Source organism: Abramis brama, assembly GCF_963993115.1.
Source record: "Abramis brama genome assembly, chromosome: 20".
NCBI lineage: Eukaryota > Metazoa > Chordata > Actinopteri > Cypriniformes > Leuciscidae > Abramis > Abramis brama.
In genome coordinates, this window is record NC_139982.1 from 23,074,116 (window position 1) to 23,091,291 (window position 17,176).

Here is a 17,176-nt window from a genome sequence, read left to right on the forward strand (position 1 = left end):
TTTTTCAATCTCATCTGAAATGATCAGTGTTGGGGGTAACGCATTACAAGTAACATGCATAATGCATTCAGATTACTTTTTTGATGTTACAAGTAAAGTAATGTGTTACAAGTAACATGCATTACCTAATCAGATTACTTTTTGATCTAACAAGTAATTAACTACAAGTAATGTGCATTACCTAATCAGATTACTTTTTGATGTTATGAGTAAGGAAACGCATTACAAGTAACATGCATTACGTAATCAGATTACTTTTTGATGTTATGAGTAAAGAAACGCATTACAAGTAACATGCATTACGTAATCAGATTACTTTTTGATCTAACAAGTAATGCATTACAAGAGTCATACATTATGTAATCACATGACTTTTTTTGATGTCAATGAAAATTACATTCTAATAATACAAATACATTTATTTACAGTAAAAAAAGTCACTGCAGATTAAGTTTTTAAGTTTTAAATTTCAAAAACAATATTCACATTATAATTATGAATTGTAGCTGAAATATAGCAATTGATGTATGACGTCCACTACAGTGGACATGTGATTAATCAGAGTTTTCACTCAATCTAAAATCAAAACTTGGAAAATTTTACCGTGATATGACTCATTAGATATTGCTTGATGCTGCAATATTTTTTTTACCTATAAGAGTCTCCTAGGATAGAAGGAATGGGTGGATATTCCGGAGCAACTTGGCATGTCTGACTGACCCTTGGCCATCTTGGTTTGGAGGGGGAAAAAATCGAAACAACGCCTTGCCACTTGGTTGCAATTTATAGGATGATGCGCCAGGGTCCAATGAAGAGGCAGATGTGCAACTTTGCCATAAAAACCCGTGCAAATTCAAGAAAATGCTTTTTTAATAGCTGTCCACTGTAGTGACCACTATGCGTGAAAGGGTTAAAATCTAATTTATTTCTGTGATGCAAAGCTGAATTTTCAGCATCATTACTCCAGTCTTCAGTGTCACGTGATCCTTCAGAAATCATTCTAATGCGCTGATAATCTTAAAATAATCTTAATTATTCCAAACTTTTGACCTGTAGTGTACTGTATATATGGTAACAAACCCACCTTCAGTGTTCATTCGCCGCCTCATGTCTTGCTGTAGCCGACTCTGAGTGTCCTCCAACTCCAGTTCTTGAGCACTAGGGACAAGAGCATGTATAAGACTTGTACAAGACTTGTACAGAAACCTTGATAAAAATCTAGAAGAGTCACAGTACTTACAAGATCATGAGTTCAGACTCATATCTGGACAGTTTGTTCTTCTCCAGGACCAGTTTGAACCAGGTTTGTAGTAGCGCGGTCTCATCTGTGGAGTCGTCGCCTGTGAACACGAGATAGACCAAATTTACTGAACACTGGCATCTGCTATAACACAACTAATACTACTCAGCCCTGTGATGTTGCCAAATTTTAATACGATTAGAATTTAACATTTGATTGACAGTGTACGATATGAGTCAAGCTTCTGATGAAAAATAAGTCATTTTCCAGTCATTTGTGATTACTGTAAAAAAATAAATTATATATACAGTGCTGGCCAAAATTATTAGAAGGGTAAGATTTTTTTAATGTTTTAAAAGAAGTCTCTTCTGCTCACCAAGGCTTCATTTATTTGATCCAAAATACAGCAAAAACAGCAATATTGTAAAATATTTTTACAATTAAAAATAACTGTTTTCTATATGAATATATTTTAAAATGTAATTTATTTCTGTGATCAAAGCTGAATTTTCAGCATCATTACTCCAGTCTTCAGTGTCACATGATCCTTCAGAAATCATTCTGATAGGCTGATTTGCTGCTCAAGAAACATTTATTATTATTAATATCAATGTTGAAAGCAGTTGTGTACAATTTCTTTTCAGGATTCTTTGATGTATAGAAAGTTCAAAAGAACAGCAATTATCTGAAATAATAAGCTTTTGCAACATAATAAATGTATATACAGTCACTTTTGAGCAATTTAATGCATCCTTGCTAAATAAAATTATTAATTTATTTCATTTCTTTCCAAAAAAAAAAAAAAAAAAAAACTGACCCCATAGTTTTGAACGGTAGTGATAATGTAGCAAAAGCTTTCTATTTCAGATAAATGCTGTTCTTTTGAACTTTCTATTCATCAAATAATCCTGAAAAAGGATTTAGAATGATATAATGATAATGATCATATTAGTATGATTTCTGAAGGGTCATGTGACACTGAAGACTGGAGTAATGATGCTGAAAATTCAGCTTTGATCACAGAAATAAATTACATTATAAAATATATTCAAATAGAAAACAGGTATTTTAAATTATAAAAATATTTCACAATATTGCTGTTTTTGCTGTATTTTGGATCAAATAAATGAAGCCTTGGTGAGCAGAAGAGACTTCTTTTAAAACATTAAGAAATCTTACCGTTCTAATAATTTTGGCCACCACTGTACGTGTATGCATGTATTTATATATATTATTGATACATAAAACATAATATATTAAAATATATTATAATATTCAAATACTAATAAAATAAAACAATACAAAAATAAATACATATTTTAAAATAAAATAAAGAATTTATGAAGACTGTCCTTGCACAAAGCAATTTCTATACATTATAAATATTTTTGCTTACATTAATACTAAAATGTAGCTAATTGTCTAATATAGTCCCACAATGTTAGTCTCCCACTTTGACAGTTTCAGAGCATTGTTTACTACATACTTCCACTCTCCATCCATTTGGAGGCCGCAAATGTCAGTTAACAAAGAACCTATTCATCAAAAAATGCACACCCCACAGCCCCTCATCTTAACACAATTATCCTGACAAAGACACGTAAACATGGCGAACAATGGATTGTGGCAGGTCACAAAAGATTCGCCCCCATGCATTTATTAATTCTGCTGCCCTCAATGAAGTCTGTTGATAAAAGACACACTGTATCCGTGCTGTCCACTTTACAAAAGGGACGTCTTCTGTACCGCCTGCATCCTTGTAGCATTGTGGAAGACAGAGGCCAGGCCAGGACTATTTGCTTTCTTTATGCAATAATAGTATGGAAACCTTCAACTATAGGTCTAGGAATAAAGTATTTCCTAGTGCATTAGTAGTTTCATTCGGTTTCTTAATATCTGACAATACCTGTCTAGGTTTTAGGATGACAAAAAAGGAATTTCTATGAAGAAGCAGGAGAAATGGATTTCTAGGAGATGTTAAAATTCAATTTACAGTCCTTATAATTAGAGCTTAAAGCTTTCAAAATATGATTATAAACTCATTATGCAGCATGTTAAAAGGCTGCCGCGATTTGGCTTTTTTCATCGGAACGACTTGTTGCCTTTAATAATCCCCACGTAGATCAACATTCACCGAAATAATGAAACATCACATTTTCAACTCATTTCGGAGGCACTTTTCCCTTTCTAGGCCTATTTACAGAACCCATTACCTCTGCAGTCATTTCAATATCATTTTTGATTCTAAATGGCCATTTAGTTTGAATGCAAATCACTATTATTTGAATCTCTAATTTTCCCCCTCTAAAAAAAGTCAAACAATAAGGCAGCAGTTTATTTGCATTATTTGTTGTCTTTGTGTATATGCCATATAGATCCGGGGTTAGTCTTCACGTAGTTTTATGTTGTGCTTCAAAATCTTTCTATGGACAATCACAATGCATTGACAATACATACACAATAACATAAAACATTAATATAAAAAAATTAAATCTGAAAATAAAAAATACACATATACATATATATATATATACATATACATATACACATACACATACACATACACATATATATATATATACACACATATATATATATATGCATCTAACCCTAACCCTAAAAATGTCTTAGTTTGTCATCATCAAATCAATCTAAGAAGAGAAACAGGAAGTCCACACAGAGACACCCTATCTAGTCACTCCCTGCTGACTTCCTGCGCGGCATATGAAATAAACAGGGTAAAACATAACCAATAGAGTTTACTATGATATAATAATGAATTCAAGAACAAGTCTATGGAATAAGGTTGTGAAATCTTGTTCGTGACTGCGAAATATTTCTCAAGTTTGCATGCTTGATAGGCCAACGGCATTGCGTGCTTCATTTGTATAGCTGTCAGCAACCGAAATGCAAGTCATAAGTGTCATAACACCCCTTTAAATAATCATATCACCATCACAAAGTGAGTGGGTGGAGACGGGGGACATGTAAGGACAACGGGTCTGATAATGAGGCACTTTAAATAATATATTTCCAGATGTAAAAATGTGTGACTGTGTTAGAATATTCCGTACCAGTTTCTCCTCTGAGGACCTTCTCCAGAGCCACACCTCTCTCCTCCAGAGCTCTCTGCTTCTCCTCAACTTCCTCCAGTTGTCTTTGGATTTGCTGACAATCACACCAGACAAACCCAATATACATTGATTAACTGGAATATATGCAATTCATATGTATGTTTCTAAAGCATATTTTGCAGTGAAATCTATGGGAAAATGTCCCCAGAAAGAGGATAGATCTGACGCAAAAATAAGTCTTATGCTGAACAAGGGTTATCACTCTAGCTTGATATTTATTGATTACATTAGGACTCTGGTGACTCATTTAGGAAATATTAATGTGTGTGTGTGGCATACCTGAGCCCTGTGAAGTCTTTTCAGCTGATCTCTCTTGGTTTGTTGGACTGCGGTTTTCTCCTTTTTCTTCTGTGAGGTGCCACTGCGGGTCTTTATAGCAAATAATGAGCAAAAAAACGTAATGGTTCAAAATGGGCTTTGTGTTTTGTAGAATTTGTAGAAGATTGCACACATAGTTGCAATAACATTAGTTGTTTCTTTAAGAGAAGTGCTGAGAAGTGATGTTTACCCTTTGTGAGTCTGGTTCGTGGTCCTCCTCACTGGACGAGTTGGACTCCTGTTGTTGTGGTTGCTGAGCAGAAGCTGCGGATACAAATTTTATTTTAGAATTTAGGTCAAGGGATTTATCAGTCAATACTGATACTTATCAGTCAATACCAAAAGAAACAAATAAGAGCAGATTGAAACAACAACAACAAAGTGTTAATTATTTTAGGTGAAGGCACATTTAAAAATTGAATCAATCAATCAATCAATCAATCAATCAATCAATCGATAATGATTAAATAACAATAAAAACAAAATGTTAATTACTATTTTAGGTCATGGCACATTTAAAAAAAAAAGGGATTTATCAGTCAATAAATAAGTAAATAAAAAATAAATAAATATACAATATCAGCTGAAAATCATTAAATAATAATAATAATAATAATAATAACAATGTTAATTATTTTAGGTCAAGGCACATTTAAATATTAGTTAATAAATAATGAATAAATAAATCCAACATCAGCTGATGATGATTAAATAATAATAATAATAATAATAATAATAATAATAATAATAGTAGTAGTAGTATAAAATAACATAAAAAGTGCTGAAATGCTAACTTTCTTCTGAGTTTTGGCCTACAAAAGTACGTCCTCCCTGCAGCACTCTAATAATGTTATGCTGAATATGAATGTACGTGAACCAGATTTGTGCATCAGAATCGATCCATTGTTTGAAATTACATTTATGAAACTGTATCACTATATCATTGTGCTGCCAACAACGTGGAATGAATATTGTTTTGATGCATCACAAGATTAAAGTGCCGTGTTTCACAGTTGCCTGACTATTGCATGCAGGGAATATAATGAAAGCTGGTGGGAGATTATAATACAGGAGATAACGGCACTGCATATAATAACAATGAAGTTAACACAAGCAGCGCGATGTGTTTGTGCACGCGCCATACGTCATGTGACTTATCACTTGGAAATGAGGAGCGTGTGAGAACGAGTGCTGATGTTAATCGTCTAGGGTCAAGAAAACACTAGATTTATTTAAAGCTACACTATATAACTCATCCAAGTCCCTCTAGCAATTAAAAAAAAAAGGATTTTGTGGAAGAACATTGTTTTGGTTGTGCTTCATGCGGATGAATGCGACTCGAGGCACCAGGTTTGCCATTTTGAGTTATCCATGGTCAATTTTTCTTATTATAAACAAACTTTCAGCTTAACTCTTCATGAGTAAAGCTTCTTTTTAGCCTGAGCTACTTTCTCGGTGTACTGAGATGACGTGACACGCGTGGGGTGGGCGTATGACAGTATAACTGCAGAAAACCATTAAAGCACTTTAACCTGCAATTACCTTTGCTTCTAAACCTGGAAAGAATGGTCAAGATGTCTTTCTGGTCGTCTCCTTTGCTCTTATCTGCTCCTTCGCTCCTCTTAATGCGCAGGGAGGAGAAGAAATTGAGTTTTCTGGGAGGTAAGGAGGCCATGTCATCTTTTGTGCCCTTCTTGGAGCCGAGAGCCACCTGCTCCAGTAACGTCGTGAGCTCGCTTCCAGTCTTCGCTCTGGACTGACTTTCATCCGTAGACACGCTGCTGTGTTCCTCATCCTGGTTGCTCTGAATACTGCTGCCAAGCAAGCCACTGAGGTTGAAGGAGCCCTCAGACAACGGCCTGGCTTTCAAAGGCCGGTTTCTCCTGAGGACCGCAGGGTTGCTCCCTTTGTTGGAGGAGAAGGACTTCCGGAGACTGTTGGCCCACTGTTGGAAGCCGAAGAGTGGAGGAGTGGGCTCAGGTTGGGGATGGCTTGGTTTCGGTGGAGCTTCTGGTTCTGGTTGATCGTTTCGAGGATTCGTAGAGGTCCTGTCATGTTGTTCCCCTTCAGAAGTTGAGGGCTTTCCAGGTGTGGGTAATTCCCAGTTGAGCAGCTTCTCCTTCTCGGATAAAGACAACGTGAGCTTCTTCTTGGGGCTGAAGGAGTTCGCCTCTGAGGGAACGGCTGGGACGACAGGCTCTGGAGAGGAAGTGCTGGGTTTTGGGGTTTCAGGATGAAAATGTGCGCGGTATAGAGGGATCTTTGGGATCTCATCAAAAGCTGTTGAGTTCTTGTCCTCCAGTACGGGGCAGTCAGACTCTGTAGTCTGTGTTGCAGGCTTTGTTGGGGAGAGCTGTGTGAGAAAAGACTATCTTTAACACCTCATGGATATAGGAACTTAAGAACAGTGACAAATCAAACAATTTATACACTGTTTTGGCAATTTAGTGCAAGAAACCACCTAATAGATGCAATGACTTATCATTCGGAGATAGACGTGATGACACAGAATGACAGACAAAAAAAGTGAATGAAAATCTGTTTACAGATTCATGGATCTCCTCAAAGTCTGAGTCTCCATCTTCCTTGACGGGGGCTTCGGTTTTATCGTCTGGTTTCCCACGGTGAAACTTCTTAAGCAGGACGAGGGGCAGGGCTGGGTGAGGAAATGATGACACAAAAGAGCTTTGGGAAGTGATCACAGATCTAATCAACATTATTAATAGTAATAAAAAACATCAATAATGGTTAAATGAATAGATACTACTACTACTACTACTATTACTCTACTATGTTGAGAAATGGCTACCTAGCTTAAAAATGTCTGTACATACATCACCAGCACACTTTTTTTCATAGCTAAATTCATAATAAATTATTATTGTTGTTATTAAACCACATAACATAAATAATAACTCAGTGGGTTTTTTTTAAATTTGGAAACAGTACATAGTTATAAATAGCGAATAAAGTTAATAAACAAACAAATGAATATTAAATATTATTTTTATTAATCATACTCTCTATGTTGAGAAATGGTACCCACTTTAAAATTTATTTCAGTGCCAAGTTAATAAATTAATAATTTATTATTATTATTACCATCATCATTATTATTGTTGTTAAATCATGTAATAATAATAATAATAATAATAATGATAATAATAATAATAATAAAACTTTTTTAAAAATGAGAAACAATAGTGAAATTCATAAAATAAATAAAAATAATAATTAAAATTACTATATATATATATATATATATATATATATATATATATATATATATATATTTATATATATATATATATATATATATATATATATATATATATATATATATATATATATATAATTACTATTGTTGATAAATCATAATTATTTTATAATTTAATTGTTCTTAAATGAAAGAATGATAAATGACAATAATAGTAATCATATTATTTTAATTATTATTATTATTATTAAGTCAAATGTTTTTTAAAATTAGAAACAAAATAATGAGTGAAATTCAGCATTCAATCTGGTTAATTACTCTCAGAATTTTAATGAATCTATTTTGGCCAAGTTGGCCATGCTTGCAAGGAATCTGACACTGTAAATGATGGCTAAATTATGCTAACTACAACACTCAAAATTTGCAGAACAGAGTGTAATTGCTTTTGTATCATCTGAAACAATGGATGTGAAACAGACCAGCAGCGCCCTCTAGAGAAGAGGGTGGATATGACCAGCATTTAAAAAAAAACAGTTTTATATAAAGTTTTCACAAACTATTTCTCTACTGCAGCCTTCAGAGTTGCTTCAGAGTTTTGGTTTCAGATCAGTCATTTACTTCAGAGCTAAATATAAAGAAATTGAGCTCTAATAATGAAGAACATGTGTTCAGGCGTGACCAAAAGCAGCATTAGCTTTTATAAATAGAACATGTATGACGCCTGAAAATAATCCAGTGAGGATTAACAAACACATGAATTCAGAATCAGATTAGTGCACGTGTGGGACCTGACATCACAGCCATTACAACAAGCAAGGTTAAGCGTTCAGTCGAGACACAGAGACTCTGAGCTCTTCAAAAACCTTGAGCTGAAAAATAACTCAACCTATAGTTTAAGATCGTGGCTGACAACACAAGCACAAGGGGAAGGAACACACTTCTGCTGTGTTCGAAGGTTTTTTCATGGAACACTGGAAGAATGATACTTACTGGATCGAATTTTCTTCCTCCAGAGGTTGTTTTTGTTGGGTATTTCTCCTTTTGCAGTGGAGTGTTTCACTGATGAAAAGAGGACATCAGAATGAACGCTTCCAAAAATCCACTATTTAATAGCTCACTATTCTATCCTTTGAATGTGTGACTTATACATGTCTAAAAACATTTTGGGGCTATTGTAAAGGGGAAATGTGAGGAAAATATAACTAACATCCAGAGCTTTTCACTGACCTTTCTGCAGTTGAGAATCGAGACATGCAGGAGCAGAATCTGCAGGATCGGGCTTTTTACATGAATCTTTGGCTTCACTACAAAAAATATGCACATAAAGGCATGCAGTATTAGACGGGATGTTTTTAGCTTTCACACAAATTATAATTTTATCATGAATAAAAAAATAATATTTATTAATTATAATTAATATTATTATTTATTATTAATGCTAAAGTTAAAAATGTTCATGATAAAGTGGAAATAATGAAATAAGAGTATCGCTCAGTCTCATATGGGCCGTCAGCAGACGTGACTGGAGTATACGAGTCTACATTTTATAGCTCCTTGTCCATGGTAAATGATTAGACATTCGCATTTGTCGTGAGTATTATGAACCGACCTCATGTTTATGAGCTCTGTTGAGTCTGAGAGGGCCGGCACCTCTGCACTCTCAGCCGGAGCGCTGGGCTTCCACAAACACTTCTGAGTTCTGGAGTCTGACTCGGCTCCTGAGGGGTCCACGCACACACACACACACATATGAAAAACTCAATTCAGAACAGAAACCGGACTTCTGCTATCATGCTCTTTATGTTGAGAAATGACTACGTACCTTAAAAATATTTGTACATCACCAGCACAACAACTAATTATTATTATTATTATTATTATTATTATTAATATTAATACATTTATTAAATTACTAAATTTGAATTGGTATTATTATTATTATTATTATTATTATTAATACCACATAATAAATAAATAAAGCTTTATTTTATTATTATTATATTATTATTATTACCATTACTATTACTATTATTATTATCATTATTATCATTATCATCAATACTGAATAATAATAATAATAATAATAATAATAATAATAATAATAATAATAATACTACATTCATTTTATTGATAATTATTAATAATAAAATGCAATCTTCAAATCTTATTTTAATTCATTAAGTTACTTTATTAGGGCCCGAGCACCGATGGTGAGAGGACCCTATTGTTTTATTATTATTATTATTATTATTATTATTATTATTATTATTATTATTATTATTATTATTATTATTATTATTATGAACAATAATAAATTTATTAATTTACATCCTCAATATTATTACAACATAACCTTCAAATCAATTTAATTTAGTTACTTTATTAAATTTACATTATTATTGTTATTAGTATGTAGTAATAATAAATGAAAATAATAAAATATTAAAAATTATAATTTAATTATTATTATTATTATTATTATTATTATTATTATAATAATAATATGGTATTAATAATAATAATAATAATAATAATTATTAATATGATTATTATTATTAATATTATTATTATATACCACATAAATGTCCCTAGAAGAGAACATTTCTAACTAATTTCTAACTTGTAAAATGTTACAGTCAGGCTTTAGTTGACTATTTCAATGGCTTGTAAAAGCTGAATTCCTGTTTGAATGACAGTTTAAGGTATCTGAAACTTTCATTAGATGATGGTATGTGAAAACATCCCTAAATATGAACTCATTTCTCATCTCTTATTTAATGTTAAGCAGACATTATAACCTTGAGAACTGTCAAATCTAGTCCGTATGAACGGCTGTTTTGACTGATGCTTTACAATAGTAAAGTTCTAATACGCTCAATGATCGTCATTCATGAATAACTCACTCAATACTGCATTTTTTTGTCTGTCAAATGAGTTAAAGACATAGCAGGAGGTCTTTGAAGAGGTTTTCAATCATTTTTGACCCTGTGAATCTTTATAAAAAAAATAAAAAAATGTATTTGCAATTTAGGTTTTAAATAAGCAAAATTCGTGAAATTCATGAAAATTCAAGGATATGAATAAATTCAATTAATTTAACCCTCACGCTCTGTTTGGGGTGCGAGAGACGCAAAGATATGTTAAGAGCTCAAATATGCATTTGTGTGTCAGGTTATAAAGGTATATTTTCTAATTTTTCAAATGTACTGTGTTATCAAGTCAACCTCAACAGAACATGAAGGTTAAAAATTCATAAAGTCTTTTTTTCATGATTATTCTGTATCATTTTAGTTCAAAATGGGAGGCAATGCAGTACCCAAAAGAAGATAAAAGGAAAGGATAGAAAAGACCCAAAAGAACCAAGTTGAGTTGGGCTATACAAGAATTCAGACATTTTTAAATGGGTCTGATGTATGTACCAAAAAAAAAAAAATTAGCAAAAAAAATACAAATCAATTTTATTTCCGTTCCAATGCTTTAAATCGTGGGATGTGAAGTTAAAAAGTGTGAAAACAAAAATGGGGAGGGTTGTGTTTGTGAATGGTGGGTGTGATATATTTAGCACAGGGTTAATTGAGCGCTGAACTGTGATAGTGTTGCCTTTCATATTAATTGCTTGGCAGTAAAATATTTGTATAGAATCTTTCATCACTGCACTGATGAACACAAACACTTTGGGACGTCAGTGGGTTACACAGGAAGCTCAGTGAATCGGCAGACAAAAAGGCAGAAACAAACTTTTAGAGTTAAAAATGGATTTATTTTATGCGTACAAGTTTTAAATATATTATAAATTAAGATAAACAGTTTTTCATTGTGAAATATACAAGAAATAGTAAGCTAAAATTGACCAAAAAAAACAAAAACAAAACAAAAGGACTTTTAAAATTGTGTAAAACTAAAGTCTTCTTATATAATGACCTCAGTTTGTTTTTAGGAAAAGGAACAAGAAAGTGGTCTTACATGGGATTGGGATAGTAAAGCAGCCTCTGCAACAGAGAGGACAAAACACGGAGAGAGACAAGAAGGGAGGTTTACTTTACGGGACGCGGTGAGCGAGAAAAAAAACAAACAAGTGCATTCAAAAAGCATGCTGGGATAGTCGAGCGTTCAAGTGCACTTCTGTTAGTATGTTAGCTCTGGGTACAAACTAACGTAATACCGTCTTTCTGTGAAGGACAGTGATGTTTGTGTTGTTCATACATTAGACCCATGCTGCATTCACAATAATGGGGTTAAGATTATAGTCAAGGAATATGCAGGGAGCCAGTGTGAAGCGAAACAACCTGATCACCTGACCCATGCAGGCCAATCGCGTTCCTGCTCTCATGGTTCAGCCAATCAGGGGTTGTTGGAGCATTGGAAACTTGAAACAGACTATATATGATGTGGGACAGGATGGGAAGAATGAAATATGAAGAGAAAGAAGGAAATTAAGAGAGAAATAGCACTAAAATCATTGGTGAATTTTGCAAAAGAATTATAATTATGCATTTTCAGTACACTTAGACACTGAAAAAAAACAAAAAAACATTTTAAAGCTTTACACCACACATTTAAGGGGAATGTTTGAACACCAATTGATTAAACAATTGAAGTTGCCTTATTCACGGTGATGCCGAAGGACATTTCCTCCACTTTAACATTAGAAAAATCAATGCATTTCACCAATAACGACTATTTGCATTACATCACAAAGAAAAAAAACACACAAAGTTTAAGTAGTTGTACCCAAAAACGCTGTAAACTACAAAAATAGTAAACATTTCAACAACAACAAAAAAAGATAAAGGCTATAATATGTCCTCATTAACAGTCATCAAAATGCATTTTAATTCTGTTTGGCATTTCCATTGCACAGAACATAAGGGGAGATTCAGGCAGTTAGGATGAAGCGGCAGACTCTTCAGTAAAGTGCTCTTAGTTTATCAGCTTTGGATCTTATGTTTGTCATTCAGATGAATATACGAACACTGAATGATTCTTAAACCCTGTAGGCCAATAAAGTTGCAGCTTAAAGGGACAGTTCACCTAAAAATGACAATCGTGTCATCATTTACTCCCCCTCTTGTCGTTCCAAACCTGAATTACTTACTTGCTTGCTTCTTCCACTGATGTGCAAAAACACTGAATTTTTCATCTTTTGTGTTTCACAGAAGCAAGTCAAACAGGTTTGAAGCGACATGAGGGTGGGTAAATTGCGTGAACCGTCTCTTTAAGATGCTTTCGTACAAATCACAACACTGAAAATGTACCAAGAAATAACTAATATAGGCAAATAAACTAAGCATGGCAGTGTAAGGGACTCTACAGAGTTTAAGACCCTTCCCTCGTCAGTCCAGCAGTACCGAAGCCCCTTTAAGAGAGTGGGATCCCCTGGTACCGCTGGAGTGACTACATCATGCTCACTGGGGAGGGAGCGACGGCCTCTCGGCTCATCTGGGACGTGATCTCATGCAGCACGTACATGAAGGGCACACCCAGACTCAGCAGCTCATAAAGGAATACATAGTCCTCCTGGCGCTCTCTGATGTGTAGCCCTGCGGCCCGGGCCGCCTTATACATCCAGCGGGCAAGCTGGCGGGGGGAACCGAACAGTGTGCGGCCCACGTGCAGTGGCCAGTGCAGACTTTTCCTAATAAAGGAAGTCAGGGTACCTGAGGGCTGGCCGCGGAGGCCGTCGGTGGCCGTGTAATCTGAGCTAGCGCTGGACGAGGGTCTGCTGCCTCCGTTGATCTGTGTGATGATGTAAAGAAACAGAGGATAGTCACATTTACAATACACTAAAAGATACTTCTAATGTTAAATATAACTAACTATGTTATATATAAATAACATTATATAATGCAACTCAATCTAAAAGTACTTAAAATGTGCAAAGGATACGGCAAGTGGTTATTAATCAATATTAGTGATATTATCATCATTATTATTATTATTATTATTATCCAGTTATGTTGCCATAATCATTTATCATTTTTATTATAATAAAATGAAAATATTATTATTATGATGTGTTGTTCTGGTATTATTTATATTATATAATTATTAGTGAGTTGTCTGTTGTTGTTATTATTATAAACACAACAACAACAACTCACTAATAATTATATAATATTATAAATAATACCAGAACAACAATAATATTTTCATTTTATAATAATAAAAATGATAAATGATTCTGGCAACATAACTGGATAATAATAACAATAACAATAACAATAACGATAACAATAACGATAACAATAACGATAACAATAACAATAACAATAACAATAACAACAACAACCTAGATTTGTAAATATTAATAATTATTAATACCATTAACAACAATTAGTGTTCACTTAAATTTTATAAATTGTGCGCGCCTCATTTGCTATTAAACACAATAAAAAACTAACATTATGCTGCAATAATGTAAACAAAACAATTATTCTGATCGCAGCATTCTACAGTCAAATACTTTGTGTGATGAACTCTAAACTCTATTACTGACTGTTGTCGATTTAAAAACACATATTGGCTGACCACATCTGTTCAGTAAAATATATGAACATTACCTCTCCTCTTCGATGCCTACTGCTGATTTTTCGCTGAGAAAAGTGCAGCTTGCAGTAAAAAGTGCCTGCAAGAAAAAGACAATAGTAAACCATTTTCTCCATTCAACACTACGGCAGTCTAATGAATAAAAATGTGATTTAATTATAAATGCAATCCTCACGAATAACACACCTTGGTTGGAGTCAAAGGCATGACCGCCCAGACGAAGCGTGCAGCCGCAGATGTTACAGCGGAAACACTCTCTGTGGAAGAAGAATCCCTCCGCACTGAGACGCTCCATGATATACACACGCTTCTTACAGAAGTGACATGTGTCGCTGCCGCCCAGACCCTGAGGAAACTCCTTACGCATGCTCGTCTGAAACACAACACCATCTATCAAATTATGGGGAAAGCAAGGGATTCAACACATTTTGCTGTTACAATATTGTTCTGATGCACTACAATGAGTAACAAATCAAATCAACATTTATTTAGAAAGCACCTTGAAAAAGTGTACCAAAGCGCGGTTTCAAAGGGACAAGATAAAATACAAAACAAACAAACAATAAATAAATAAATAAATAAATAAAACAAAAACAAACAAACAAACGAAAAAAGAAAAGAAAATTAGAATAAACAAATAAAACAAAATAAATAAAACAATAAATAAAAACAATAAATAAAATAATAAAACAAAAATAAAAACAATAAATAAAATAATAAAACATAAAAACAAAATAATAAATAAAATAATAAAATAAAATAAATTAAGCAAATAAAATAAATAAATAAATGGCATGCTGAATTATTTAGCCATATTACTAGCACTGATCAGCTGTTTTAGGGCAAAATTAGCTGCTAGGAAACCACTTGAAGTAAAAGATCACAAATGATCACTTATTAGCATGAGTTATAACTTATTAGCAGGTCAGTGTCACACTGTGCAATCACACAAGATGAAAAGGGCATAATATTTAGTTAATCAGTCAATAAACCAATGCTTAAGCCAAAGCATGAAGTATTTTCCTGACAAAAATGAGCCGAAAAGCTTTGTGCTTCGAGCCAGATACAAAAATATATTACCGCCCCAGATTCTGCACACCTTCTGGCCTCTATCTGTGGACAAAGACTCTCTTAACTACAGAAAATGTCACAAAGTCGTGGCCGTCAGCAAAAGAACATGCAGTTTTTCCACTTTCTACAGATCACAAGATTTAAACACGTCAGTGTACATAAAAAAAACTGAGAAATTAAAGAAAAACATGATGTTGGCCTATATCCTGAGGCTGTGACTTAGCAATACAGACTGAATCTTTGCTGGGAACATAAAATGACTTGAAAAAAGAACATCAAGACTTCTCTTTATATTTGAGGATTCTGCAGCCTGAAGAAACAACCGTATCTCTTAAACATGGTCATCTTGTCCCAGGACGGTAGGTGCTTACCAGCGAGAGGGTAAAGGGGTTGTTAGGTCTGTGATCGGTCTCATATAAGATGGCCAATGTAGCGGCTTTAACCCCAATGGCAGAGGAAACCTTCCCCACTGTTCTCTAGCAATCAGTAGTGAAGGAAAAGAGAGAATAGAAAGTAAATGCAAATCAGGAAAAGGAGAAGAAAAGTGGAAAAACTATAGGGGAGATTGATTTTTTTTAGTCTCTGGACTACTTTTAGCAGCTTGAATACCTGTTTGGAGGAGTCAAGGCACTCTACACGTCTGATTTCAGAGCGATCTGCGTGTTTATTGTGGTTCAGCTGTGTTTCTGGATCTTCACTGCACTATACAACCAATGGGAAAATGCCTTTCAGCATTACTTTAAAACAAACTGATCTTTTGAATACTGTGATGTGACTCAAAGCAGAAACAACAGGAGAGCTCCTGAAATGACCAGTATCAGTACAATCATATGATGTTTTACCTGCTCGTGTTGGACTGAAGGAACAGGGGACAGAAGACAAGATAGAGAAGAGCATTCTGTGATAGTGTGGACTGAGAAAGAAGGAGAAGAAGAAACGGAAGGAGGAGTTTCATTTGCCTGTGTGAGGAGAGCAGAAGAGCAGAAAGATGGAGAAGGAAAAAAAGATTATTCAGGCACTGAATGGAAGATGACAGAAGGAAAGGACAGATATTTAATAATAACAATATTATTATTATTATTATTATTATTATTATATTATTGTAATTATTGATGTTATTACACTACTACTACTGATTCATTTGTTGTTATTATTATAAGTAGGCTAGTAGTGTAATAAAAATAATATATTTTGTTAATATTGTTAATAATATTAATAACAATAAAGGAATCAGCTATTATTGTAGCCAATATTACAGTATTATATACATTTTTTGCAGATAATTAGTATTATATAAAATATTTGTAAAAAAAAAAATGTAATACTTTAAATATTTATTGTTATAATACATATATAAACACCAATAATAATAATAATAATAATAATAATAATAATAATAATAATAATTATTAACTTATTATTATTATTATTATTATTATTATTATTATTATTATTTAGTAGTAGTAGTAGTAGTAGTAGTAGTGTAACATTAACAACAATATATTTGGTCATATTTGTTATTTTTTGTAAATAAATTACTACTAGTAATAAAATAATTTATTATTATTATTATTATTATTATTATTATTATTATTATTATTATTATGTAGCTAATATTGAAACAAGAGTATGACTATGTATTTTACATAC

The 17,176-nt window shown here is 33.3% G+C and overlaps 1 protein-coding gene across 6 annotated transcripts in view; it reads right to left on the reverse strand.

The window, feature by feature from the left end:
• The window catches only part of mical2b (microtubule associated monooxygenase, calponin and LIM domain containing 2b), a 45,726-nt gene that overhangs the window by 1,404 nt on the left and 27,146 nt on the right, over positions 1-17,176 (reverse strand). For 3 of the 6 annotated variants that reach the window (XM_084094723.1, XM_084094725.1, XM_084094722.1), the window contains 17 exons: positions 16,369-16,485; positions 16,136-16,228; positions 15,898-16,002; positions 15,536-15,568; positions 14,642-14,828; positions 14,470-14,534; positions 13,567-13,645; positions 9,519-9,627; positions 9,137-9,213; positions 8,900-8,968; positions 7,239-7,348; positions 6,235-7,045; positions 4,883-4,956; positions 4,654-4,743; positions 4,315-4,408; positions 1,241-1,340; positions 1,085-1,158 (listed from right to left, as the gene is read on the reverse strand). In XM_084094723.1, the coding sequence (XP_083950849.1) occupies positions 1,085-1,158; positions 1,241-1,340; positions 4,315-4,408; positions 4,654-4,743; positions 4,883-4,956; positions 6,235-7,045; positions 7,239-7,348; positions 8,900-8,968; positions 9,137-9,213; positions 9,519-9,627; positions 13,567-13,645; positions 14,470-14,534; positions 14,642-14,828; positions 15,536-15,568; positions 15,898-16,002; positions 16,136-16,228; positions 16,369-16,485 (2,287 nt within the window). Of the gene's footprint in view, positions 1-1,084; positions 1,159-1,240; positions 1,341-4,314; positions 4,409-4,653; positions 4,744-4,882; positions 4,957-6,234; positions 7,046-7,238; positions 7,349-8,899; positions 8,969-9,136; positions 9,214-9,518; positions 9,628-11,651; positions 11,899-13,566; positions 13,646-14,469; positions 14,535-14,641; positions 14,829-15,535; positions 15,569-15,897; positions 16,003-16,135; positions 16,229-16,368; positions 16,486-17,176 lie in introns of those variants that run through there. The other 3 variants (XM_084094724.1, XM_084094726.1, XM_084094727.1) reach the window with 3 other exon arrangements.